Raw genomic sequence first — 22,401 nt, 5'->3', positions numbered from 1 at the left:
ATTTTACTAATTAAATATTAAAATATTATACACTTTCATTTTAAATGATTAAATGATCTTTAAAAATATGTTTTTTAAAATTTTAATATAATTATTAATAGTATTAAATTGGTAGAATTATTAAAAGTGATAAAAATAATGTTTTTAAAAAAATATTAATATAATAATATTTTATTATTATATAAAAAATAAATAGTTAATCTAATGTAGAAATTGAATTTAGATGAAATAAACAAATATAAATAAGTGTTGATATTAATTAAATTTAAAAATGAATTTAACCAAGTCAGTGAGAATACTCTAAATAAAAAGAAAACGGACCCTTTAGGTGGGTCCTGTTTGCATTCTTTATTGAATTTTAATATATAGTTACTAAAATTTTTTGTATGATTTCTTTTCTTTTTTAACATAGATTTAATTATTTTCTAGTTTTTCATCAATAGGCACTTGGGTAAGTTTAAGTATTGAGGAGTGTTGAGAATTGTAATAAAATAATAAATAATAATAATAAATTTGTAAAAATTAATAAAAATAAATAATAATAAATAAATAATAATAATAAAATAATAAATAATATTGAAAAGTGTTAAATGAGACACTCTTAATATCCAAACGCAGGAAAAAATGCATTCGGCGATCATCGAAGTCCAATGTTCGACCTCATGATCCCTAAAACATCTCGATCTTAAAATTCACGTTGTATCTCTAATACAGAGTCACGTTTTTCTTTTTCTGGGAAATACCTCCCAACAAGATGTATATTAATTTTAGAAAAATCGTACCCACACAATTTTTTTTATAACTTTTTATATAATTATGTTTTAAATAAATAATATTTTAATAAAATGATTTATAAAACTAACATCCATCTTATAAAAATATTTCCATTTTAAAATATAGCTATATAAAAAATTTTAACTTCGACAAGATGAATATTGATTTTAGAAAAATCATAGCCACGCCATTTTTTTATAATTTTTTTATATAATTATGTTTTAAATAAACAGTATTTTAGTAAAATGACTTGTAAAAATAACATCATCTTATAAAAATATCTTCATTTTAAAACATGATTATATAAAATAAAAAATTATGTTTATTATAACTCTTGATTTTGATCCTTGATAGCCCTTTATATAATATGATATATATACATGTATATTTATATATATTTTCGATGACTTTATTTTTCCATTACATTGTTACTTTTTACCTTATTTTCTTCCGATTTATTTTTAAAAATCTTCAATGAGTTAAGAGTAGGGATTTTGTGCTTATTAAAAATTTTAATTAAGTCAAATTAGGCTGTCTTATGTCTCTTTTGGGTGTTGGGATGAAACGAGATGATAAATTTATATATAGTAATGAAATAGTTTGTGAATAGTATTTAAATTGTTTGAGTTATAATATTTTATGAGGTTTTGGGTAAAAAGAGAAAAAAATTAATAAAAATATTATAAAATTAAAATATTGTTATAATATAAATTTTGAATATTGTTTTGTGATTTAAAAAATTTTATTTATTTTTGTGTTTTTTTTTTTTAAGTTTGGGAAAGTTATAATGATTATATAAAAAAATTGAATATTTTAAATTAAAAAGTATTTATATTTGTGATGTTTAAATGTTGAGATGAGATATGATAGGACCATCTTGCAATCCAAATAGGGCCTTAGTGTGATTCTGCTTGGCTACTGAGAATTTTCATATGAGAATTTTGAGTTTTAAGATTAAATGTTAAAATATTATATTTTAATAATATTATTATTTTTAAATTTGAAAAAATTAAGAAAAAGTTGAATTGTTTATTATATTTTGTATGAAAATTTAGAAAAGTTGTAATGATGAGATTAAAATTTTATGTTTGAGATAAAAAATTTCAATAGCTAAACAGTACCTAATTAAGCTTTTCATTTTCTTGTTTTGAACTTCCTGAAGATGATGTCGGGAAAATTAGAGTCGTCTCTTTTTGGGGTATTTTAATTTGTAGCAATTATTCTTTTTAGAATATCTGCAAGATTTTCATTTGTCTTTACTTTGGTGATTGTTAAATTCACATTTGCTTTAAGTTTTGCTTTTATATCAAACACTTTGGCTGGTCTGTTGGTTATTGGGATTCTTTGTGAATATGTAAAATTACTTCACAAAACTTACATTAACATCAATTTGGATGTTAAAATGGGTTGAGTTTAGTTATGAATAGTAATATTTTATGATTTCATTGAGATGATTTTACTTTTTTAGGTTCAAATGAGTTTAATTTTTGAGATTAAAATATATGAAATATGTTTAGATAAATTTAACTTTTTTATGAGAAATTGAAAATGTAGTGTGTCTCATCAATAATTAGTTTGAGATGAGTTGTGTTTGGTTCAACAACCTGAACCTTGCATGAATCAACCCAATATGATGAGTGACTAAATTTTTTCCGTTTTAACTTGACGTATGGCACTCATGTTGGGACTGAGGTTATGTTTGAATATTGAGATGAATTGAGTTGTGAATATTAATATTTTTTGTGTCTTATTGAGACGAATTTAAATATTTTTTATGAAAAGTTAAAAAAGTAATGGATCTCTTTAATGATTAGTTTGATTTAACAATCAAACGTAACCTAAATGAAATAATAAGTTTTATAAAAATTAGATAGAATGAAAAGTTGTTTGGGTAATAGTCTGTGAAGATAATGAAAGTAACTAAATTCACTAAGATAGTCGGGAGAGTGAGGAGTGATATGAGATGAAATGGTAATTTTATAAATAGTAGTAAAATAATTTGTAAATAGTAGTGAAATAATTTAAGTTAATTATTTTTTGAGTTTTGGGAAATGAGAGAGAATAAGTTAAATAAAAAATATTATAAAATTAAAATATTGTTATAATATAATTTTATAATATTAGTTTTATTTGAGAATTTGAAATAATTGAATTATTTTTTATTTTTTATTTGAAAGTTTGAGAAAGTTGTAATGATTGGTTTAAAAAATTATATTTAAATTATATTTGAGAATGGGATGAAATGAGAATTTTGGGATAGATTTATTTCCAAACAAGCCCTACAAATTTGTTGTTTTGATAAAATAAAAAAAAAAAAAATCATACGTATTTTGTATTCAATTTGTTGAAGGTTTTTATTTTCTTTTTTTTCAAAATCAATACAGATGATTAGATTAAATCAATACAGATGACTAGATTAAAAAAGAAGAAGCTTTTCATAAGTTTTTGAGTTTAAAAGATGTTGAGACAAAAAAAGGATAAAAAAAGGGAAACTATATTTACAATACAAACTTACGAGAAACTTGAAAAGTTAAAGGTAAACAAACTAGGGGTTGTTTGGGAATGTAGATGATTTTATCTCATTTTATATTATTTTAAATTTTTTTACATAATTTTATTCCAAAAAATCATTCAAACACAATTATTTTTTAAATCTTTTATTTTTTTTATCTAATTATTATCTAACCATTACAATTTTTTTAAACTTATAAATAAAATATAAAAAATAATTGAATTTTTTTAAATATCAGACTTAAAATAATATTAAAATAACTAAAACTATTTAATTACTGTTCACCATATGTATTATCTCATGTCCCGCATCCCCTGAACTTTGTAACAACTGTGCAATAAATTGCCATGGTACGGTGCGGACCAACATTAAGCAAAAGCGTTAACTTTAATATTAACGGTGTCTCCTTGCGGATAGCGTAGATAAGGAGGGAGCTTCCTGAATGGGCCAAATCGGTGGCCATACGTAAATAAAACAAGACCGTAAACAAACAGCCCTTGATTCGAAACATGGTACAACTGTATAGAGATTCGAGTTCAACGGGAAAATTGTTGGATGACACACGTGGAAGGAAATGTGCCTCAATATCGGATAGGAACAGGACCGTCCCTGAGCAACACTGATCATTACTCCCACATGTTCCTTCCAATCATTCTTTCTATTTTATTGCCTTTCCCCAGATCAATTCTTTAATCCCTTCCCGCTCTCAGTCATGTTCCTTGTAGTGCAGACACTACTTTTTACTGTCCAGGTTAAGGGCTACTTTCGTAGATTCAAAGCTGCTTCCAACTGTATCTCGAATATTTCAACTTCTCTAATATCTGATGATCAGGGATGAAATCCCATATTTTGATGAAATTAACTCAAGCTTGACTTATCTGCTCAATAATTGAAATGGGTCGGTTCGGCCGGAATTGAATTAGTAAAAGCTACCATCCTTTAATGAATAAAACTGCCTTTAATGTGACCTTCAGAAGGTGAAAAATGTTGCATGCATGTGTGCACGCACTTAAAGGTGTCACATACCACAAGGGACAGTAATACAACGCATTAATTTCGTAAGAGGGAGAACCTCATATCCCTTCCATACCACCTGCTGCGATTGGTTTACTGGGTAACTGCATGCATGTAAGGAAGTCATGAAGAATAAGGTTATGTTTAGAAATTAAATTGTTTTCAGATTATTTTATTATTATTTATAAATGATCGATATGTAATACTTTTAGTATCCAAAACGGAGGCGGGACCGATTCCATTACCAACCATTTCACTTTTGGCTTTTATCACCATTCCACTTTTATGTAATTTTCATACTTAAACTGGGACGAGCTGGGATGCAATATATATATATATATATATATTCTAAACAATTCTCAACCTCTCCGAATTATTATCCCATAATAAGCATACGAATCAATTAAGAGACATGTGGGGCTTTGCTTTGGAAATTCAGATAAAGTCAGGGCCCGCGCGCCGCGGGTATGTTGCCTTTAATTTTTCTACATTTTTTTTTTTTCTTGTTCCTGGGCATGAAGCTGACCAGTACTAACTATTTAAGACGATGTTCGGCAATGTGATTTTTTAATTTTTTTTCCCTGGCCAAACATTTCCCTTAAATCAGAGTACTCAAGGGATTTCTATACACAGAATGGTTAGTACAAGCACGTAGCTGCTCATATATTGAGAAGGAAAACACATACAGAAAGCATTAATTTGAAGTAGTTCGAATTAGCTTGACCGTAAATGTACGACTTTGAGATAAATTTTGTTTTTTGCTATTTGGTTTGGAAATTTGGAATATCACTCGACCACGTCGTACAATATTGTCGAGACTCGAAACCAGCTTGCAGACTTCTTTAAAACCTCTGGGCAATTTTCGTACACGTAACTCTTTGTCACGTCTAACTCCAAAGACGAGTTCAAACAGCAAATGGAAGCTTACCAAGCCTTTCTTGTATAATCCATCCGAAAACAATAATCCACAGAATATAAGACCAAAACAGTGTGTTGCAACCATAATATAACGTACACTTAATCTAAGATCTTGTTCGGTTGTTAAATCAAATTTAAACTTATTTTAAATTAATTATTGATGTAACTTATTATTTTTTCAATTTTTCATAAAAAAAGTTAAATTCTTTTCAATTTATTTTATATATTTTAATATAAAAAGTTAAACGCATTTCAGTTTAAAAAAATTAAACATGTCTAATTAAAATTCACAAAATATTATTATTCACAGTTGAATTTAACTCATCTCAATATACAAACGTAATCTTAAAATAATAATTTTGGATCCAATTGTTGTATTAGAGCGAGTTTGAATTCATAAATAATTTTAAATGAAAGATGAAAGTTGAATAAAATATAATTTTTTAATATTATTATTATTTTAAAATTAAAAATAATTAATTAATTTTTTATATTTTATATAAAAATTTTAAAATATTATAATAATAAAATATGATGAAATCAAACGAAACGCTTTGTGAATCTTAATGCCCAATCACTCACATTCTATGGTCATTGTAGAGTCGGAAGCGAGCATCTGAATCTGTTGGGTGAACGTTAATTACGACCACGTGTCTATCCAATCCGAGAGTTTCACCTTTTTACTCAACACATCATGAAAGGTGTTGGCATGACCTTTTTACTCAACACAATCCAGTCCCTACACATAACATCTCTCTACCAATAATCCAAAGACGTGTGGCAAATAAAATCTTGGGAAACCCATCTCTTCACCACAATTTTGAAACCTCATTGCGGCTCTGCTGCACCAGATTATATCCCGGACATAATCTGATGGCAATGCCGATTTCACTTACACCGCACGTATCTCAAGGACCCTCTGATTAAAGATAGATCCGAACAAAACAAAGGATAAGCTATGATTCTCTTGTCTAAATATTATTTATTGAATAAAAAGTAATAAATGTAATTTATAATTAAATAAATAAAACAAAATTAGTAAATCGTACAAATCTAAGAGAAAAATATATTATATATAATTATTTTTATGTATTTTTTTATATGGGTGTTCTATGCTCACTGTTGGAGGCTCTCGTTAGACTATTTTTATTTTTTTATTCTTTTACATCATTTTTAAATGTTTTTAAATATTTTTAAAAATAAAAAAATTGATAATATTATTAAATAATATTTTTTAAATTAATAAAAAAAGAGAGCGGAAAGTTCCAATGGGATTCCAACCTTTTTCTTTTATATATTTTGATGATGTAATTAATTGTATTATTTATTTTATATTTTAAAAAATAATAAAATTAATCACATCATTAAAATAAATAAAAAATATATAAAAATGAATGTAAAATACTTCTTAGATAAAAAAATAATGAAGAATGTTTTTTTTTATATATTTGTTGAGACAGAGAATGTTAATATCTGTACCAAACACTCCCGAGTTATTTTCGGCTCATGTTTATGAATTATGGATTTAGATCAGATAAAGACCGTTACCTAAACCATCGCCATGCCTTTTTACCTAAAAGCAACAAACCGTTTCAATAGCTCAATCATTTATCTCGAGGGTATTATCGTCGTTTCATTCTCAAAACCAATCACCCACACGGCTCGGTTCTGCCAGCATGGCAACGAGACAAAAGAGATTATATCGAAACACACAGGAAGACTGCCCTTACAGTTTGCCGACCACACAGCGGGATTCGGACTTGACACCGTTAGACGGTAAACGGCGACCCGTTTTCCCAATACCACCGTCCCTTTTTGGATCTCCGTTTGCTCACAGACCAAAATTCCAAACTTTTTCTGACTTTCTCTCTGGCGAGCGCTCGGAATCTCGCCGGAGAGCCTCACTGGATCGCCGGAAACTCCATTGATTGCGAGGAAAGGTTTCGAAAACTCCAGCGGAGCTGAAGAGAAGAGAAGGGGGTTGAAGTAAGCTTGTGCTTGTGAGAAAATATGATGGCATAAAAAATCATTTGAAAAATAGAGGGGGAGGTGGGGGATGGTGGTTAACGTGCAATGCAGGGAAAAAAGGCATCAAAGCTTTGGAGGATCTTACACGGCACAGATTCTTAGATGATCCCCTTCTCCAATCCCCTTGCCTTTTGCCGTAATTTATTCGATTTCTCTGTCTCATTCCCACCTCGATTTTTATAATCCTTTTCGCTTATGTCCCTCTCCCTTACATGTGTATATATATCTTCTTCCTCGATTTTTTGCGGCTCCAGTTGCGATTTGGAACAGAATTTCTGCTCTTGAATTCTCGTCGCAATTTGATGCGTTTGGGTGCAAACTTGTTTTCTGATCCATTTTATCGCTGCTCTTTGGAGTTCAACCATTAGATTTTGGTTCGATCTTGGGCAAGTCGTGGAGGTAAACTGTGCCATCGGATGTTGAATTATGAGATTTCCGTTTTATTTTTGTTTAATAATCTCACTCGTGTAATCTGCTTTTGATCTTACTGATCTTCCCAAAAGTTGTAAAGAATTTTGCGATTAGTTAGTTGCGTATTCACATGACTCACAGTTGATGCCGGTTATTAATTTCTGTTTCTATTTTTTCTTAGTTTATGCCGTTCATCCGAGATCTTAAGCTGATCCAAGATAGTAGGGTTTTAATATTATGATTTACCTTAGCTAAAATGTTTATATGCGTGCTGTGCTGCTATTGGCTTGTCTGGCTGTGAATATCGTATCTCAATTGCTGACAGGAATAACTACGGTGCAGATTTTTTTTCCGTTCTTTTGTTGGGGAGAATTTTGAATTTATATAGAGACGTGAATGTGGCTGTCGACATCGGAGGTGGAAATTTTATTCTGAAGTCGTTTATTTATTTGGAAGGATTTCACCACTCTTAGGTATTGCAATGCCATCTGAAATAATGGACCAACCTGGTTTTTCATCATCATCCTCGTATTTCTCCGATGATTTATGTTTTTCCAACGAGGTACTGAACCACTGCTTGCCTGCAAATGTTCTGATTCTGTCTCAAGTTTATCTTCTGATGGTGGAATTCAAGATTCAATGTAGTCTAGGCGGGATTTGTCTGTCTATCAGTGTGTAGTTAAGAATCTGAAAAGTTTGATACATCCTCTCTGTTGAGTTTGTTGTTCCAATTGTTCTCATATTTCTTTCCATATTTATGCTTGGCAGAGGCAGTTTGGTTTTTGGAAGTCGGATAACATGCATGGTGGCTTTGGTGAGTTCCATCAACTTAGAAAATGAAGGTCTTACTATTTTGGTTCATAAACAAAATGGTTATGCATTTTCAGTGGCTTTGTTTGCCCTTTTCGAAATGAATGTACAATTTGTCACTATCAGAATGTTTTTGAACTTGAGAGCGTTATAATTTCAATTCAAAGCATATTCTCATATATACTAGATAGTCACTCTTGTCTCTCCTCCATTATATTTAACAAATGAAGAGACCTTGACTGTTTTCAGTCTTAATACAAGCATGAATGGGCTCCCCCCTAAATTTCCTCATCCATGTAGGACTTGTTATGTAGATTCAAGAGGGGAAGTTTGGGTAAGCTATAGTTCCTTATCTTTCTCATGTCTTTTAGTCTTGGCTGTGTTCAGTATTCTAGTTTAAATGTTGTAAGAGTTGCATGCGTCAGATAGTGTACAACCAGGAAGTAGGAAATATCTGAAATCTAAAGAAAACAAGGCCTATGCAATGAGCTGTTTAATGGATACCATTTTTTACAAAGGTGTAAATATTTTAGATATTAATTAATAGATTGTTCTTATTTAATAGAGTTTTCAATTACTTATATAGAAAATCTATTAATTAATTGGTTAGCATGCAAGATTCATATCCGTAACTAAGTGGGTGTGGTTACTAGTGTAAATTTTTTTTGGTTCTGAAATATGGTTTTTCATCTTTTTGAGGAATGCACTCTGTTGTTTCTTCTTGCTTAAAATTGACACCTGTTGTGGGGTGGGGTAGGGGAAGTGAAGATCATGGAAAATATTTTTTTAGTGTTGCTTTCATTGTTTAAGTGCACTTACGGGGGAAGCACACAAACAACATGCTTTCGAATCTCTTTTATTGATGTTACATGGTAATTTATTATGGAATTTATATTTTGAATGTGCTGTTTTGAATTGAATATCTGAGAAGCTGGTTCTTAAGTAGTAAACTCAATCTAACGTGATGAACAGCCAACAACAATTCAGTCGCCTCATCACCTATGGAGAATCTTGTTCCAGTGGAAAGCCAGATAGTGAAGTCCCCGGAACATCCTGAGTCTTTCTTAATACAAGATGAGCAAGTAAAATTTAGCTTACATAGGCATGCAGTGGGAGCAGGGAGAGCATCTAGTCATTCATTGGCTTTGAATGTACAGCCAGCATCTTATGCTATGGAAGGCAACAAGAGTAGCATGATGGGTACTCAGTATGAGAGTAGTCTCTTCTCGAGTTCATTATCAGATTTATTCAGTAGGAAGTGTAAGTCACCCTTTTGCTTCACTGTCTTTATAATTGCACATGGCTTTGTGCTGGTGCCAGCTCTTATCCTGAACTTTAGACCTCGTAATAAAACCATCTTCATTGAGTTCTAGATTTGGTATCTTGGCTGTAGGTTCCATTAGAATATTTTTTGCTGAAGCGCTAAGTTTATATAATTTAATTTTGTATAATTCTTCTTGATGCAGGGAGATTACCATCAAACGATGCTCCATATGGCCATTCTGTTGATACTGTTGCCTCCCACTATGAGGAAGAGGAACCTTTTGAATCCCTTGAAGAAATTGAGGCCCAAACCATCGGAAACCTCTTACCTGATGACGATGACTTGCTTTCTGGAGTGACAGATGGGCTTGAGTATATTGTCCAACCTGGTGGGGATGATGCAGAAGAGTTGGACCTTTTCAGCAGTGTTGGGGGTATGGATTTGGGAGATGATGGTTCATATGATGGACAAAAGAATTCTGACTTTACTGGGGGAGTTTCTAATAGTCAGCCAGAGGCATCAAATGGTTCAATAGCTGGCGAACACCCACATGGCGAACACCCTTCCAGGACATTGTTTGTTAGAAATATAAATAGTAATGTTGAAGACTCGGAGTTGAAGACCCTTTTTGAGGTGCGTGTTTTCCTTTGTTTTTACTGGTGTTTTAGTTCACACGTCATGTGTATTTTCACTTGGATATTATTCTTGAAAGAATATTGGCTTTTTTTTTCTTTTTTTAAAAATTTCCTTTCATGAATCTGCAGCAATATGGAGATATCCGCACTCTCTATACAGCTTGCAAGCATCGCGGTTTTGTTATGATCTCCTATTATGATATTAGAGCAGCCCGAAATGCGATGAAAGCACTTCAGAATAGACCAGTGAGGCGCAGGAAGCTTGACATACATTACTCGATTCCAAAGGTGAGCTTCTACATTTTCATGCCTTATTTATGCATGTTGTTGTTTTCATTAACCTAAAAATATCGTAGTTGTATGTTTTCAAAATGATGTCATATTATCATTATATTGTCGAGTAGTTCATTAGTGTTTTATTGATTTCTACATATCGATTTTCGCTTGACTTCTTGCCTTGTGGATTGTCTTTTGGAAGGATAACCCTTCTGAGAAAGATATCAATCAGGGTACCCTCGTGGTATTTAACCTTGATTCCTCTGTTTCAAATGATGAACTTCGTCAGATTTTTGGTGCCTATGGAGAAATCAAGGAGGTAAATTTGTGGGTCCTGTCTATCATTGACTTACAAGACTATGATGTCGGTTCTAACGCATGGTCAGTTCTTGTTCATGTGTATGCAGATTCGCGAAACCCCACATAGAAGTCATCACAAGTTCATTGAGTTTTATGATGTTAGAGCAGCAGAGGTTGCTCTTCGTGCATTAAATAAGAGTGATATTGCCGGGAAGCAGATTAAGCTTGAGCCAAGCCGCCCTGGGGGATCAAGACGGTAGTATTCTCCATGCACAATACTTCTGCTTTTACTGTTTGTATACCATTTCTCACTTTTGCCTTTTACTTTTTTGCCCATGTTGGAATAAGAGTTCGGTAGGATTTTACTTATAAAAAAAAGTTAAGTAGGATTTCATTTGACTAACCACTAATCGTAAGCATAAGGTCGCGGATGTATGCATTGATATGGTTTCTTCTTTTTACTTAACTATGTTGCTAAATTGGACAGAGTATGGTGCTTTGATTCCTGCTGAAATGACCTTTGTGTTATTCGTTGTTTTGGATCCACTACTTACATATCTTTTTTATCTTTCATTTGGGTTTTTGTTTGTTGCTGCAGTCTGTTGCAACCATTTCCTTCGGAGTTGGAATGTGATGAACGTGGCCCTTACCTGCAACAAAATAGCCCTCCTATTGACTCAAACAGTGGCTTCTCTGGTATAGTAACTGGCAATAAAGTTTCTCTCTTTAAGTGGTAATTTAGTTGGGGGAAAAAGGCTACTTATGTGATTGTCATCTCACTAAGTCTTGTTGACAGTCTCAGTCCCGCATGGGGAAATTGCATCTAGTGGCATGGATCATGGAACTATTTTGGGGGTGCACTCTGCAATACAAGTTCCCTCCATAGAAACTGCATTTAATCATGGGATTTCTTCTAGTGTACCGAACTGCTTACCCTCACTGGTGAGACTTGGATCAGTTGGCAATCAACCTGGCCTTACTGAGTCTGCACATTCACCGGCACAACTGAAATTTGACATTCGTGGCACGACAACTTTTCATCCTCATTCACTTCCAGAGTATCACGATGGTTTAACTAATGGCATCCATTTGAACTCGCCGGGTACCATGACTACAAACATCAATCCCAGTCCACCAGAAAGATTTGATAACAGGCAGTTGCACAGACTAAACTCAAATGCACATCCAATTGAACTCAATGAAGCTGGTAAGTGCAATAAATAACCAGGTGCATTTTTTTTTAATGATTTTCATGATGTATATTCCAGTTACCTAATTTTGTTGATGCCATGTGGTTGCTAGTAACTATATTCGAACTTTTCTTGTGAAGAAGAAAAAATAAAGATCAGTTACTAAAAGAAATAACAAAAAACACAAACAATAAAGGAAAACTTGACTCTGACAACTGGCTTTCTCAAAATGGCGTACATTCTTCCTTGACAGTGCAAGCATATCTGTTCAGTCTTCAATATAGTTTATTACTTATATAAAAAAAAATATAGTTTATTCTGGATAGGTCTTAATTGTGCCCCTAGTTCCCTGAACTGCATCCGATATCCCATGTGATGCCAGCAGTAGGGAAGGCAAAGTTACCTCTCAAACCACTTGATATACTTGGATAACCGTTCATGTAGTGGCATTGGATATGGTAATTTGGTACACTCTCACTTTGCTGCATACCTGATCGAGCCTTTTTATAGCAGTGTCATTCTAGATTATACCCTTTGGTTTAAGTAATTTGTTGTTCTTCTTTTTTTCCTGTGTTTGTTGATTTGTATGGTTAACTGGCTTTCCTCTCTTTATTAGTTTTTGGTTCTGCGGGTAATGGGAGCTGCCCACTTCCTGGACATCATTATTCATGGAATAGATCCTACCACCCTCAGCCTCCAGGAATGATGTGGCCAAACTCACCATCATTTGTCAATGGAATTTGTGGATCACATCCCACACCGCGATTGCATGGACTTCCTAGAGCACCATCTAATATGCCGAATTCAGTTTTACCCATAAATAACCACCATGTGGGATCAGCACCCTCAGTTATTGCTTCACTCTGGGATAGACAACATGCCTATACAGGGGAATCCCCTGAGGCTTCTGGATTTCATCCCGGTTCTCTTGGGCACTTGAGGATTTCTAATAACTCGCCACATGCAATGGAATTTGTTTCTCACAGCATCTTTCCTCACATTGGTGGAAACTGTATGGACCTATCAGTTCCCCCCAAAAATATAGGACTCCAGTCCCATAATCAGAGGTGCATGGTATTTCCTGGTAGAGGCCAAATGATTCCAATGGTTAATTCATTTGATCCTCCAACTGAACGTGCTAGAAGTCGTAGGAATGAAGGTGGCTCTAGTCAGGCTGAGAACAAAAAACAGTATGAACTTGATATCGACAGGATAATGCGAGGGGAAGATAACCGGACAACACTTATGATAAAGAACATTCCTAACAAGTAAGAGGCTCCTTGCTTGCATTCTTGAGATCATATTTGTAATAGTTGCATATTACTTCTTTCCAGTAAAATTCAGCAGGGCTTTGACATCATTTAATAGGGTATTAAACTGGTATGTGTAAGGTGCACAGCACATATGATCCATGGGGCCTTTGAAACTAGGTAGGTCTTAGTAGTAAGGTAAAGGAAACTACATAATAGGGAGATAGGTTTTCTTTCAGTGCACCCAGCAGGTGCCAAATCCTCAAATCCTGACATGTTACCCATCTTTTCATCACTTTAAGAGGATTTTTAATAGATGAAGGCGTTAACCTGGGATTCTTGATCTTTGGAATAGAGAGGGAAACTTACTTATGCACATGTCCATGCACAGGCTCTTTTTGTGTTTTTGCCCAACCACTCAGATTTCTATGGTCTTTACCTCAATTTCTTTAATCCAGCGTATCTTATCTTTATGGGCTTATGGATTAACACTTGTAAGCTCTTTGGTTTCAGACTGCAAGTTGATTGTAGGTTCAATCATTCACTTTTTTTTTTTTTTGAAAAAAAAAAAAATCATTCAGTTAAACTCATGCAGTTCGCTTTCAAAATTTAAAATCCTTTCCCTGAAGAATGGGTCTGGGGTGGGGGGGAGCAGCCGACTTCATATTTAGTTGATGGGTTGCATCTGTGGGTATGGAGTCTTCTTTGGATCGTTCTTTTTCTATAGCAAACAATGGAAATGACCGAAACTGTACTGAACTACTGTTGGATAGGCACCACCCCAGCCAGGGTTAAAATTGCCCTGAAGGCGTTTTGTACTGTTGGACCAACAGGTCATTTCATGGCTCGCTTTATGTGGTGGTTTTAAGACTATATAAATCAAGCTAATTTAGACAGTGGACATGTAGTGCAATGCATTAAAGCATTTCAAGGTAGGAATTGGAGTATAAAAAAAAATTAAAAAAATGGGATTATATATTTTTACCATGGTAGACTGTCATATAAATTGCTTATAATTCACAATTTTTCCAATCTGGCTGGCAAGTAGGAGGAATCCTCTCATTGGTTAGTATGGTCAACTACATTTCCTTTTTGGCAATTTTTCAATTCTGGGATTAATGTGGTTATAATTGTGGGTATATACTACTGATGAAAAAAATTAATTGTAGGTATACATCGAAGATGCTAATGGCTGCAATAGACGAACGCCATCCAGGAACCTATGATTTCATTTATCTTCCAATTGATTTTAAGGTAAATGCAATTTTCAGTGCAATTGCCCTCTAATTTTGTGGATGAGGAATTGTGATATGGGTAGAACAAGATTTGCCATATGATTTCTACATGGAATTCTTATTTGTAACATTGACGCAGTCTCAACATTTCTTGCAGAACAAATGTAACGTGGGGTATGCATTTATCAACATGAAAGACCCTAGCTTGATCATTCCATTCTATCAGGTTCATTATACACGGGTCTTAAGGTGAAAAATATACGCACAAAGGCTAAATCTAAAAGAAGATTTCCAATTTCTGCAGGCATTCAATGGGAAGAAATGGGAGAAATTTAATAGTGAAAAGGTAGCGTCACTTGCATTTGCTCGCATACAAGGTATAGCTGCTCTCATCGCACATTTCCAGAACTCAAGCTTGATGAATGAGGATAAGCGATGCCGACCAATTCTGTTCAATACTGATGGCCCCAATGCTGGTGATCAGGTATGCAAATTGCAACAAAACACACAATTTTAGATCCAAATTACTTATTTATGTATTTCCTTGGATACATGAAGATGATCCGATCTTATGCCGACGTTTTTCTGAACTGCAGGTTCCCTTCCCAATGGGGGTTAATGTCCGTACCAGACCCGGAAAAGCTCGGACCAACATCCATGAGGAGAACCAAGGAAGCCCACCAAAAATGGGAAATGGGGAGGATTCTGCTGGAGATCCATCTTCAGGTTCTTCAAAGGAGTCAGACTAACCTATTTTTGTGGGCACTAACCTTACATTACTGAGTAAGCTAAATCTTCCGACCCAATTACCGGTGACATGCTCTGTATGGCCGAGGAGGGGGGAAACAATTCTCTGATGCTTTTGATATGCTACTTAAAAAAACTTAGAGGACCGCCTGACCCCATAGCCGAAGTGTGTTTCGGCTTTTCTGATCAATTTTTGTGACTGTTAAGAGGGAAAGGAAAAAAAGAAAAGAAAAAGAGCGTCGGGTGGAGCTCCAAATTTTGGATGGATTTGAGAGGATTATTTAAATGACGTACATATGTAAAGGAGTTTCTGAACAATGAAGAGATGTTTCACTGCATTTCGAGGAGGCTTCGGGCCATACCTCTTCCCTTTTTCTCTATCTTTTTTTTTGTTTTTTTTTACATTTTTTCCTCCCCTGGTTTTGTTGTTTCTTGATTGCCGTGCTTGGAACCTATATGTAATCGTTGAGGTATTAAGGCCAGAGAGCTTTTGTTAAACTAACTTTATATTGTATTAACTATTAAGTTTTACTTTTGAGATATGTGTATTCGTCTCGAACCTTTATATTTTTGGGAAGTCACCTACAGATCCTCGATGATCTCAAAGTGAGATAGATACCTTGTTTTTTTCTTCTCTATGATCGATTTTGATAATATCTAAAAAATTCTTCACCCCGCAAATAGTTCCCACAAAATGCATTGGACCACAACATAACATCTAACCAGGCTTAAAACCGTGTGGACCTGAGACCCTAAAACGGGGTGAGCCCTGACACCTACCATGATTATAGGGAACTGAATCATAAATCTCAATACAAGTAACCAAACGAATCGTAGACTTCCCCCAAAAGAGTTAACGACATATAGTGAACTATGGGTTAGTTAGTTTCAACCCAACCAGCTAAACCGTTATGTTTTAATGAATGCAATTCCATGGTTCCCGCAATTCAGAATTGAAAGCTACAACCGTGCCAAGTTTCAGAGAAACTCATGTTTATATCCCATTGTCCTCAAGTCACACAGCTCGGAAGTTTTTGAACAGTCTCAGAAAAAGTTACAGCATGAACTAAAATACAGAGCTTCCCGCAGTAGATGTCCTATCGACAGAGATTTAGCCTGAGAGCAGCCCCATTGGTTGATAAGGACGTCAAAAACAACCTGTAATACATATATGAACATAAACTCAAATAAATATAATCTCTTTAGAACTCAATTCCAGGTGTGACAGAATATATAACTATTGGCTTCCGTTTTTTCATTTTTTTAGGTCTAGATTACAGCTTATCCTATAAGGAGCCATAAAGTGTACAATACCCAAGAGAGACGTAAGACAAGCTTACCATCAAACATGTAATGAGCATCACTTCGGGTAGAGAATATCATAGTGACCAGGGCGATATAGCAAAGTGATAAAGGGGCTAACTGTCTCAGAGCTACCACTTGCATTTGTGACATCACCAACAGCAGGAATAAAATCATGATGATTTACACTAACACCACCACTATCACAGGAGCTGCGATCAAGGTACACAACACGGATTGGCACACCCAATGCATCTGACAGTGCAGTAATGTGCACATGGTCGCTCTCTTCACCCATTGGTTCCACTGATGACTTGCAAAACTACACAAAACAGATAATAACACGTGAGAGAGAGAGAGAGAGAGAGAGAGAGAGAGAGAGAGAGAGAGAGAGAGAGAGAGAGAGAGAGAGCTTAAAACTACAGGCCTGCAGTAACAATGAAAAGTTTTAACCATACTTGCCGGGGACCAAATTATCTCCTTAACGATTAAAATGTAATGGTGCAGTGGCATATAGTAACCCAACAAATAACATTTTAGTTTTAATTCCAAACATCAACAATTACTTGACTTACTCTTAAAAGGACATAATGATTCATCTACATAACAATGACTCTGAATTCATACAGATACTTATAATGGGTAATTACACAAGCCACTAGCAACAAAATTTAATGATGGGTTGAAAGAATGCAAATGTAATGCTGATGAGTACGCCACCGAATCTTTAAGACATCGAACAAACCTGCTCTACAGTTGTATTTGTTAAACCCGTTATAAAAGGTTCAAAAAACTCTGAGCGCCTTCTTATTTCACCAGAGGTAACAAATCTGAAAAACATTACAACTATCCAACAAAATTTGTCAGAAATGTGGCAAGGATGCCAAGGAACAAACTCGATCAAGGAATTTTGGTCTAAAGTCACTCACCATAATCAGATATTGACTGATCTCGACTCCTGAGTAAAAGCTCATCTTGACTGCAGCAAATAATAGATCGTGTTTATTTTCCACACTGAAAGAGTAACTTGATTTAAACTATTGCAGACGGCACAATGTTTGGCCATCAAATTACATCTGTGAACAAAACAGCCTTGAAAGGAACAAGTTCTCAACACCTTATTGAAGTTTCATTTCCTTGAAGAACGCTTTCCAGCTGCTCAAGGAATAACTGAGATTTTTTTTTTTTCACATGAGATAGAAACAAAGCATGTTAAAAATGAGTGACTATTAAAACTTCCATCATAAAACTACAGACCACTGGTCAGCATTTTATGATTTAAAGCATCATAAAAAGCTTTTCTTTTTTTAAAAAAAAAAAAACATTTTTTATATGTAAAGATTTCAAAAAAAATTAAGCCAAAACAACAGCATATCTATTCTTCCTGCAATATACATGTGGAAAATTAAATTTTGAAGGCGGCTCATGCCAATGATTGCCCAATACTTTATGACCCCCTCATGGTCTACACAATACATATCCTAAGCACTCTGACCAAGTTTCCAAGCAGCCTATGTTCTTGGATAACAAAATCAATCATTTCCAAAACCAAGGACATGTCATTTATTCCCATAGCCAATTCATACAAGAAAAATAAAACTGTAAAAGGTCTATGTCATTGTCTGCCCAAGGCTTCATGACCCAACAATACTTATTAAAAAGAATAGAAAGAAAGGAAAACAAATTGATTCATGAGCCTAAGCTGATCCCCATAATAAGTAATAAACAGTCAATTGGTCAATTCCAAGTTGGAGAACCAGTACCCTTTAGTATGCCACCAATGTAAAACAATAGTCATTTGTGGACAAAACAATCGTTCATGTTTAGAAGTCTGTAAAAGAAGACATGGAATTTCAAATCTGCAGGCCCCAAAGTTTTGTGTCATTTCTTTTATTAATGGAAAATTATAAAAACGATGGCAAAATATGTTTACTTACAAAAGGATAAGTCAAACTTTGATACCTAGGAAGTATCAAATCAGCATCCTTTCATCAGGTTTGGTGGAATTCAGTCACTAAGAATCAAGATATTTACCAGTTAAACTAGTCGTGTCAACATTAATTATTCCCACATGCTATGCATAACGAAGGTATTTTAAAAACACGGACCAGCAAGTTAGTGATAAATAATAATGTGTGTGATACCCCATATGATAAGGATAAGGGTAGGTGGTGAATGGGATCCCACATTGCTTGGGAATGAGAAGTTCTTGCTCTTTATAAGATTCTAATGGGGCTTCAATTATATCATTAATTAGTCCTTTTGAAGTATAGGTCATGTGATTTGGGCCTTCCATTAGAGCGTTACAAATGGTATCAGAGCCTATCTCAACCAGAAATGTGGGACTTGAGTTGTGCCACCGACGACGACCAGGCCCGACAAGGACGTCGGGGATTTAAGGATGGTAGATTGTGATAGCCCATACGATAAAGATAAGGGTAGGTGGTGAATGGGATCCCACATTGCTTGGGAAGTAGAAGTTCTTGCTCTTTATAAGTTTCCAATGAGACTCCAATCGTATCATTGACTATTCATTTCGGAGTATAGGTCATGTGGTTTGGGCCTTCCATTGGAACGTTACAATGTGAAATGACGTGCTAAGTTCAATCTATGTGTCCACTCTACACCTCCTATGCAAGTATAAAATTCCACATGTTGAACCCTACTCATTAAGGTGAAGTCTAGACCCAGTGTTAGGATAATAATACGATGGTTTTATCTATCTCATTTGAAAATAGTGGCATTATATCCACTCTAAGGAACTGACTAATATGCAAGCATATAAAGAGCAAAAAGAGAAAAAGAAATCAATGTAATAAACATATAAAGAGTTTAGAGAGAGAGAAAAAGAGAGAGAGAGAATTACTATAAGTTCACCACAAAAAAAAAGGTCTTTTTGATAAGTAATTTACCGCAAAAAAGTCTTCAAAAGTGAAGTCTGCATAACCCAAGCTCTGAAGCGTTTTTCTACATTGCTCAACATTAACTTTGACATGATCAACTTCTTTACGATCTTGTGATTCCAAAATATGCTCCTATGTGTGTGGCACAGCAATTATTTAGTAGCTAAAATGACTTCCTTACTTCCTTTCAAGAAAAAGCTTAGGGTAATCACCCAGAGTACATAGATGAAAAGAGTCTGTAAGATGCACATTAGGACATACAAGGTATGAAAACATAAAGCTTCGAAAGAAGCAGTTTCCATCTCCTCTTGTTCGCCGAATGGCATCATATTTTTCACCAAGCACCTGCATAACGAGATATAGAAATTGATTTTAGTGAAAATAATAACTGCAGGTTGAAATGCAGAACACGCAACAAGAACCTTAATTTTTTCCAACAAGATAGGGCTCCCCGATTTATATTCAGCTGCCAGTGAAGACAGTGGCTCCTGTCATCACATCACCATCAAATCAAGATAATGGCACCAGTCAGAATCTATAAAAGCTACAGTGATTTTCTTAGAAGAAAAAAAAATAAATGAGAATAAATTATGAGAGATAATTATGAGTTGTAGAAATTATACTATAAATCTAAATCTAATTATAATTATGAAAGAATCAGAACATGTTTTGTCCAATGCAAGAACTTGGTTGCTCTTGCCTTATCGCCTACAAATGGGGTTTTATCCGCTTCCTCAGCCCGGATTGCAGATTGCTGCTGCATAATATCATCATCTCCAAAATTTGGCCAATCATCAAACTCAGGTGTCGGAGTGGACGCCGCAGCCTCAAATTCCCCATCTGCTTTGGGGCCTTCCTGATTCTGCATTGTCTCTTAGTGAAACTACAGATTACTTATATGTGTGGCAGAAATATGCTTAAGAACTGCCTGTGAGAGATAAGACCATCTCCAGTTAGTAAAATGCCTTTTTGAAACCCCAAAACTAGTTTGAAATGCTCATTCAACAAAATAGCTTTGATAAAGCAAATAGAACTGCTTTTATTTACATGTTTAGAAGTATGCAATAAAAGTAAATGTAATAACCCAAGGAAAGTCAGGCTGAATCTAAGCTTACACTCCAAAGAGGCGTAAAAGTTACAATCAAGCCATTTGGAATCTCAAGTAAACCATGGTAACTTCTCCTCCTAACAAATGTGGGATCTCATTCACCACACTCTCATACTAAATCTAGGGTATTATAATCTCCTCCCTTGTGTCTTTGATGCCGTCCTCGAGTCATTTTCTTATAAGTGGCATGGCTCAAGCCCCACATTTATAGCTGGATATTGACTTTGATGCTATTTGTAACATTCTAAGAAAAGTTCCAACTATATCTAAGCTTATACTTCAAATCGACTAGTAAAGATTACAAATAGAGCCCCTTTAAATTATCATAAACCTCAATAATTTCCCTATCTTAGACAATGTAGGATCCAATTCGCCACTCTCTCGTACTAAATCCAATCTGTTACATTCAAGTACAAGAGGTAAAGACATGGTGATAGAGGATAAAGTCTAATTTGGAAAACCAAGAAGCCTGCCTACAGATGATTCGCACAGTTCAATGCCACTCGGAAATATAATCATATAATCTACTTCATGCGGATCAATCAATCAGTAAAGTACGACGTCCAATTTGTTGTTTTCATTTCAAAAGGTCTCGCGAACAACCATATAGAACCGGAAAATAACATTCCTATTAAATTGAAAAAGAAACGTGACGGATTCAAGTTAATGACATAAAGGTTGTAAAAACGAAAAGAGTAAAGTATCTAATCTGAAGTCTCGCCTCTCCACTCTGCTGAACTGTTAATTTCTTTACAATCAAGTGTGTGTGTGTGTGTGTGTGGACACGCAAACATATGGATCCTCTAACTAAAACTCTTAACATTTCTTGAAGCGTATTGACGTATGAATTACACGTAAAACTAAAGAAATCGAAATATTCAACGAGAAACTAACAATCAATTACGTGAACTTTCATAATATTCCGATGTCATTTATTATCTAAATCCTCCAAAGTTTGTGACCTAAAATCGAAATGTAACTTGAACACTTGCATGAGTATGTGAGAGCATACCTAATCTCGTCAAATACGGAGTAAGAATTGATTAAATGTTTTGATCTCTGAAAGTTTCTGTTATACCTAAGGATCCAATTCGAAACGAAGGTGGAGACGGCGCTCTCTGGCCCTCTCGGGCCGATCTCCAAGTAACTCGAAGCGCTTCGGTTTCGCTCGATTTTGATTGACTACAGACGAAGTCCTCCGCAGTATTACTTTCGGCACCCTTTTATACTACTGGTTTGTTTTTTATTTTTTTGTAATTCTTTTTTCATTTCATTTCCCTCATTCACTCCATAATTCATACAAGTAAATTCATACAAGTATTAATTTTTTAAGGTAATAATTGTTATAAAACTATCGAAAAGAAGAGAGATAGATTTGTTATAAAATTTTCTAAAAGGAGAAAGAGATAGAGGTCAGAGAAGTTACGAAACTTATGAATTTCTTAAAGAATTCAATGATATATATAGGCGTACAAAGGGGACTATGCTAACTTACTATGCAGTACTATACTGACACTATACACTGTACATATGTCGACCATTCACTATGACAGTTACTATGTAGTACTATGTTGGCACTATGCACTGTGCATATGTCGATCATTCACTATGCTAGTTACTATGCTGGTACTATGCACTGTACATATGTCGACCATTCACTATGCCAGTTACTATGCAGTACTATGCTGGCACTATGCACTGTGCATATATCGACCATTCACTAT

At 34.4% G+C, this 22,401-nt stretch overlaps 2 protein-coding genes across 5 annotated transcripts; one reads left to right on the top strand and one right to left on the bottom strand.

Annotated features, from left to right (window-relative positions):
* The first annotated feature begins 6,929 nt into the window (after positions 1-6,929).
* Positions 6,930-15,906, top strand: LOC122311101 (protein MEI2-like 4). Of its 3 annotated transcripts, XM_043125488.1 has the most exons (16): positions 6,931-7,382; positions 7,501-7,645; positions 8,000-8,219; positions 8,426-8,471; positions 9,440-9,727; positions 9,934-10,364; positions 10,496-10,654; positions 10,845-10,961; positions 11,050-11,198; positions 11,541-11,638; positions 11,739-12,149; positions 12,749-13,400; positions 14,552-14,636; positions 14,775-14,843; positions 14,922-15,101; positions 15,214-15,906. In XM_043125488.1, exons 3-16 carry the CDS (start codon positions 8,139-8,141, stop codon positions 15,364-15,366), a joined length of 2,919 nt encoding a protein of 972 aa, XP_042981422.1. In that variant the 5' UTR covers positions 6,931-7,382; positions 7,501-7,645; positions 8,000-8,138; the 3' UTR covers positions 15,367-15,906. The 3 variants fall into 3 exon arrangements, with proteins under 3 accessions (XP_042981423.1, XP_042981422.1, XP_042981421.1); XM_043125487.1 differs by having other exon boundaries at positions 6,931-7,645; positions 7,983-8,219; XM_043125489.1 differs by lacking the exon at positions 8,000-8,219 and having other exon boundaries at positions 6,930-7,645.
* A 325-nt stretch (positions 15,907-16,231) lies between these two features.
* On the bottom strand, positions 16,232-21,912 carry LOC122311102 (OVARIAN TUMOR DOMAIN-containing deubiquitinating enzyme 1). 2 transcript variants are annotated; one of them, XM_043125491.1, is made up of 10 exons: positions 21,756-21,912; positions 20,270-20,497; positions 19,992-20,057; positions 19,831-19,914; positions 19,579-19,701; positions 17,784-17,836; positions 17,596-17,645; positions 17,412-17,512; positions 16,705-16,988; positions 16,232-16,522 (listed from the first exon to the last, which is right to left on the bottom strand). In XM_043125491.1, the coding sequence occupies exons 2-9, from the start codon at positions 20,435-20,437 to the stop codon at positions 16,725-16,727; spliced, it is 909 nt and encodes a 302-aa protein (XP_042981425.1). In that variant the 5' UTR covers positions 20,438-20,497; positions 21,756-21,912; the 3' UTR covers positions 16,232-16,522; positions 16,705-16,724. The 2 variants fall into 2 exon arrangements, with proteins under 2 accessions (XP_042981425.1, XP_042981424.1); XM_043125490.1 differs by having other exon boundaries at positions 21,690-21,890.
* Positions 21,913-22,401: the final 489 nt, after the last annotated feature.

The sequence above is a fragment of the Carya illinoinensis genome, chromosome 5 (genome assembly GCF_018687715.1).
Source record: "Carya illinoinensis cultivar Pawnee chromosome 5, C.illinoinensisPawnee_v1, whole genome shotgun sequence".
NCBI lineage: Eukaryota > Viridiplantae > Streptophyta > Magnoliopsida > Fagales > Juglandaceae > Carya > Carya illinoinensis.
The sequence above is the reverse complement of the archived record's forward strand: the minus strand, read 5'-3'. Positions and strand labels throughout refer to the sequence as shown.

What these genes read in the sequence shown, in the direction of transcription:
- LOC122311101 (XM_043125488.1), top strand. Translation starts at nt 8,139, where the DNA reads ATGCCATCTGAAATAATGGACCAACCTGGTTTTTCATCATCATCCTCG. An exon ending in AGATTTATTCAGTAGGAAGT is followed by an intron (nt 9,728 to 9,933) that starts GTAAGTCACCCT and finishes TTCTTGATGCAG; the next exon opens with GGAGATTACCATCAAACGAT. An exon ending in ATAAAGAACATTCCTAACAA is followed by an intron (nt 13,401 to 14,551) that starts GTAAGAGGCTCC and finishes AATTAATTGTAG; the next exon opens with GTATACATCGAAGATGCTAA.
- LOC122311102 (XM_043125491.1), bottom strand. Translation starts at nt 20,437, where the DNA reads ATGCAGAATCAGGAAGGCCCCAAAGCAGATGGGGAATTTGAGGCTGCG. An exon ending in CCCCATTTGTAGGCGATAAG is followed by an intron (nt 20,058 to 20,269) that starts GCAAGAGCAACC and finishes ATGTGATGACAG; the next exon opens with GAGCCACTGTCTTCACTGGC. An exon ending in TCAGTCAATATCTGATTATG is followed by an intron (nt 17,513 to 17,595) that starts GTGAGTGACTTT and finishes TTTGTTGGATAG; the next exon opens with TTGTAATGTTTTTCAGATTT.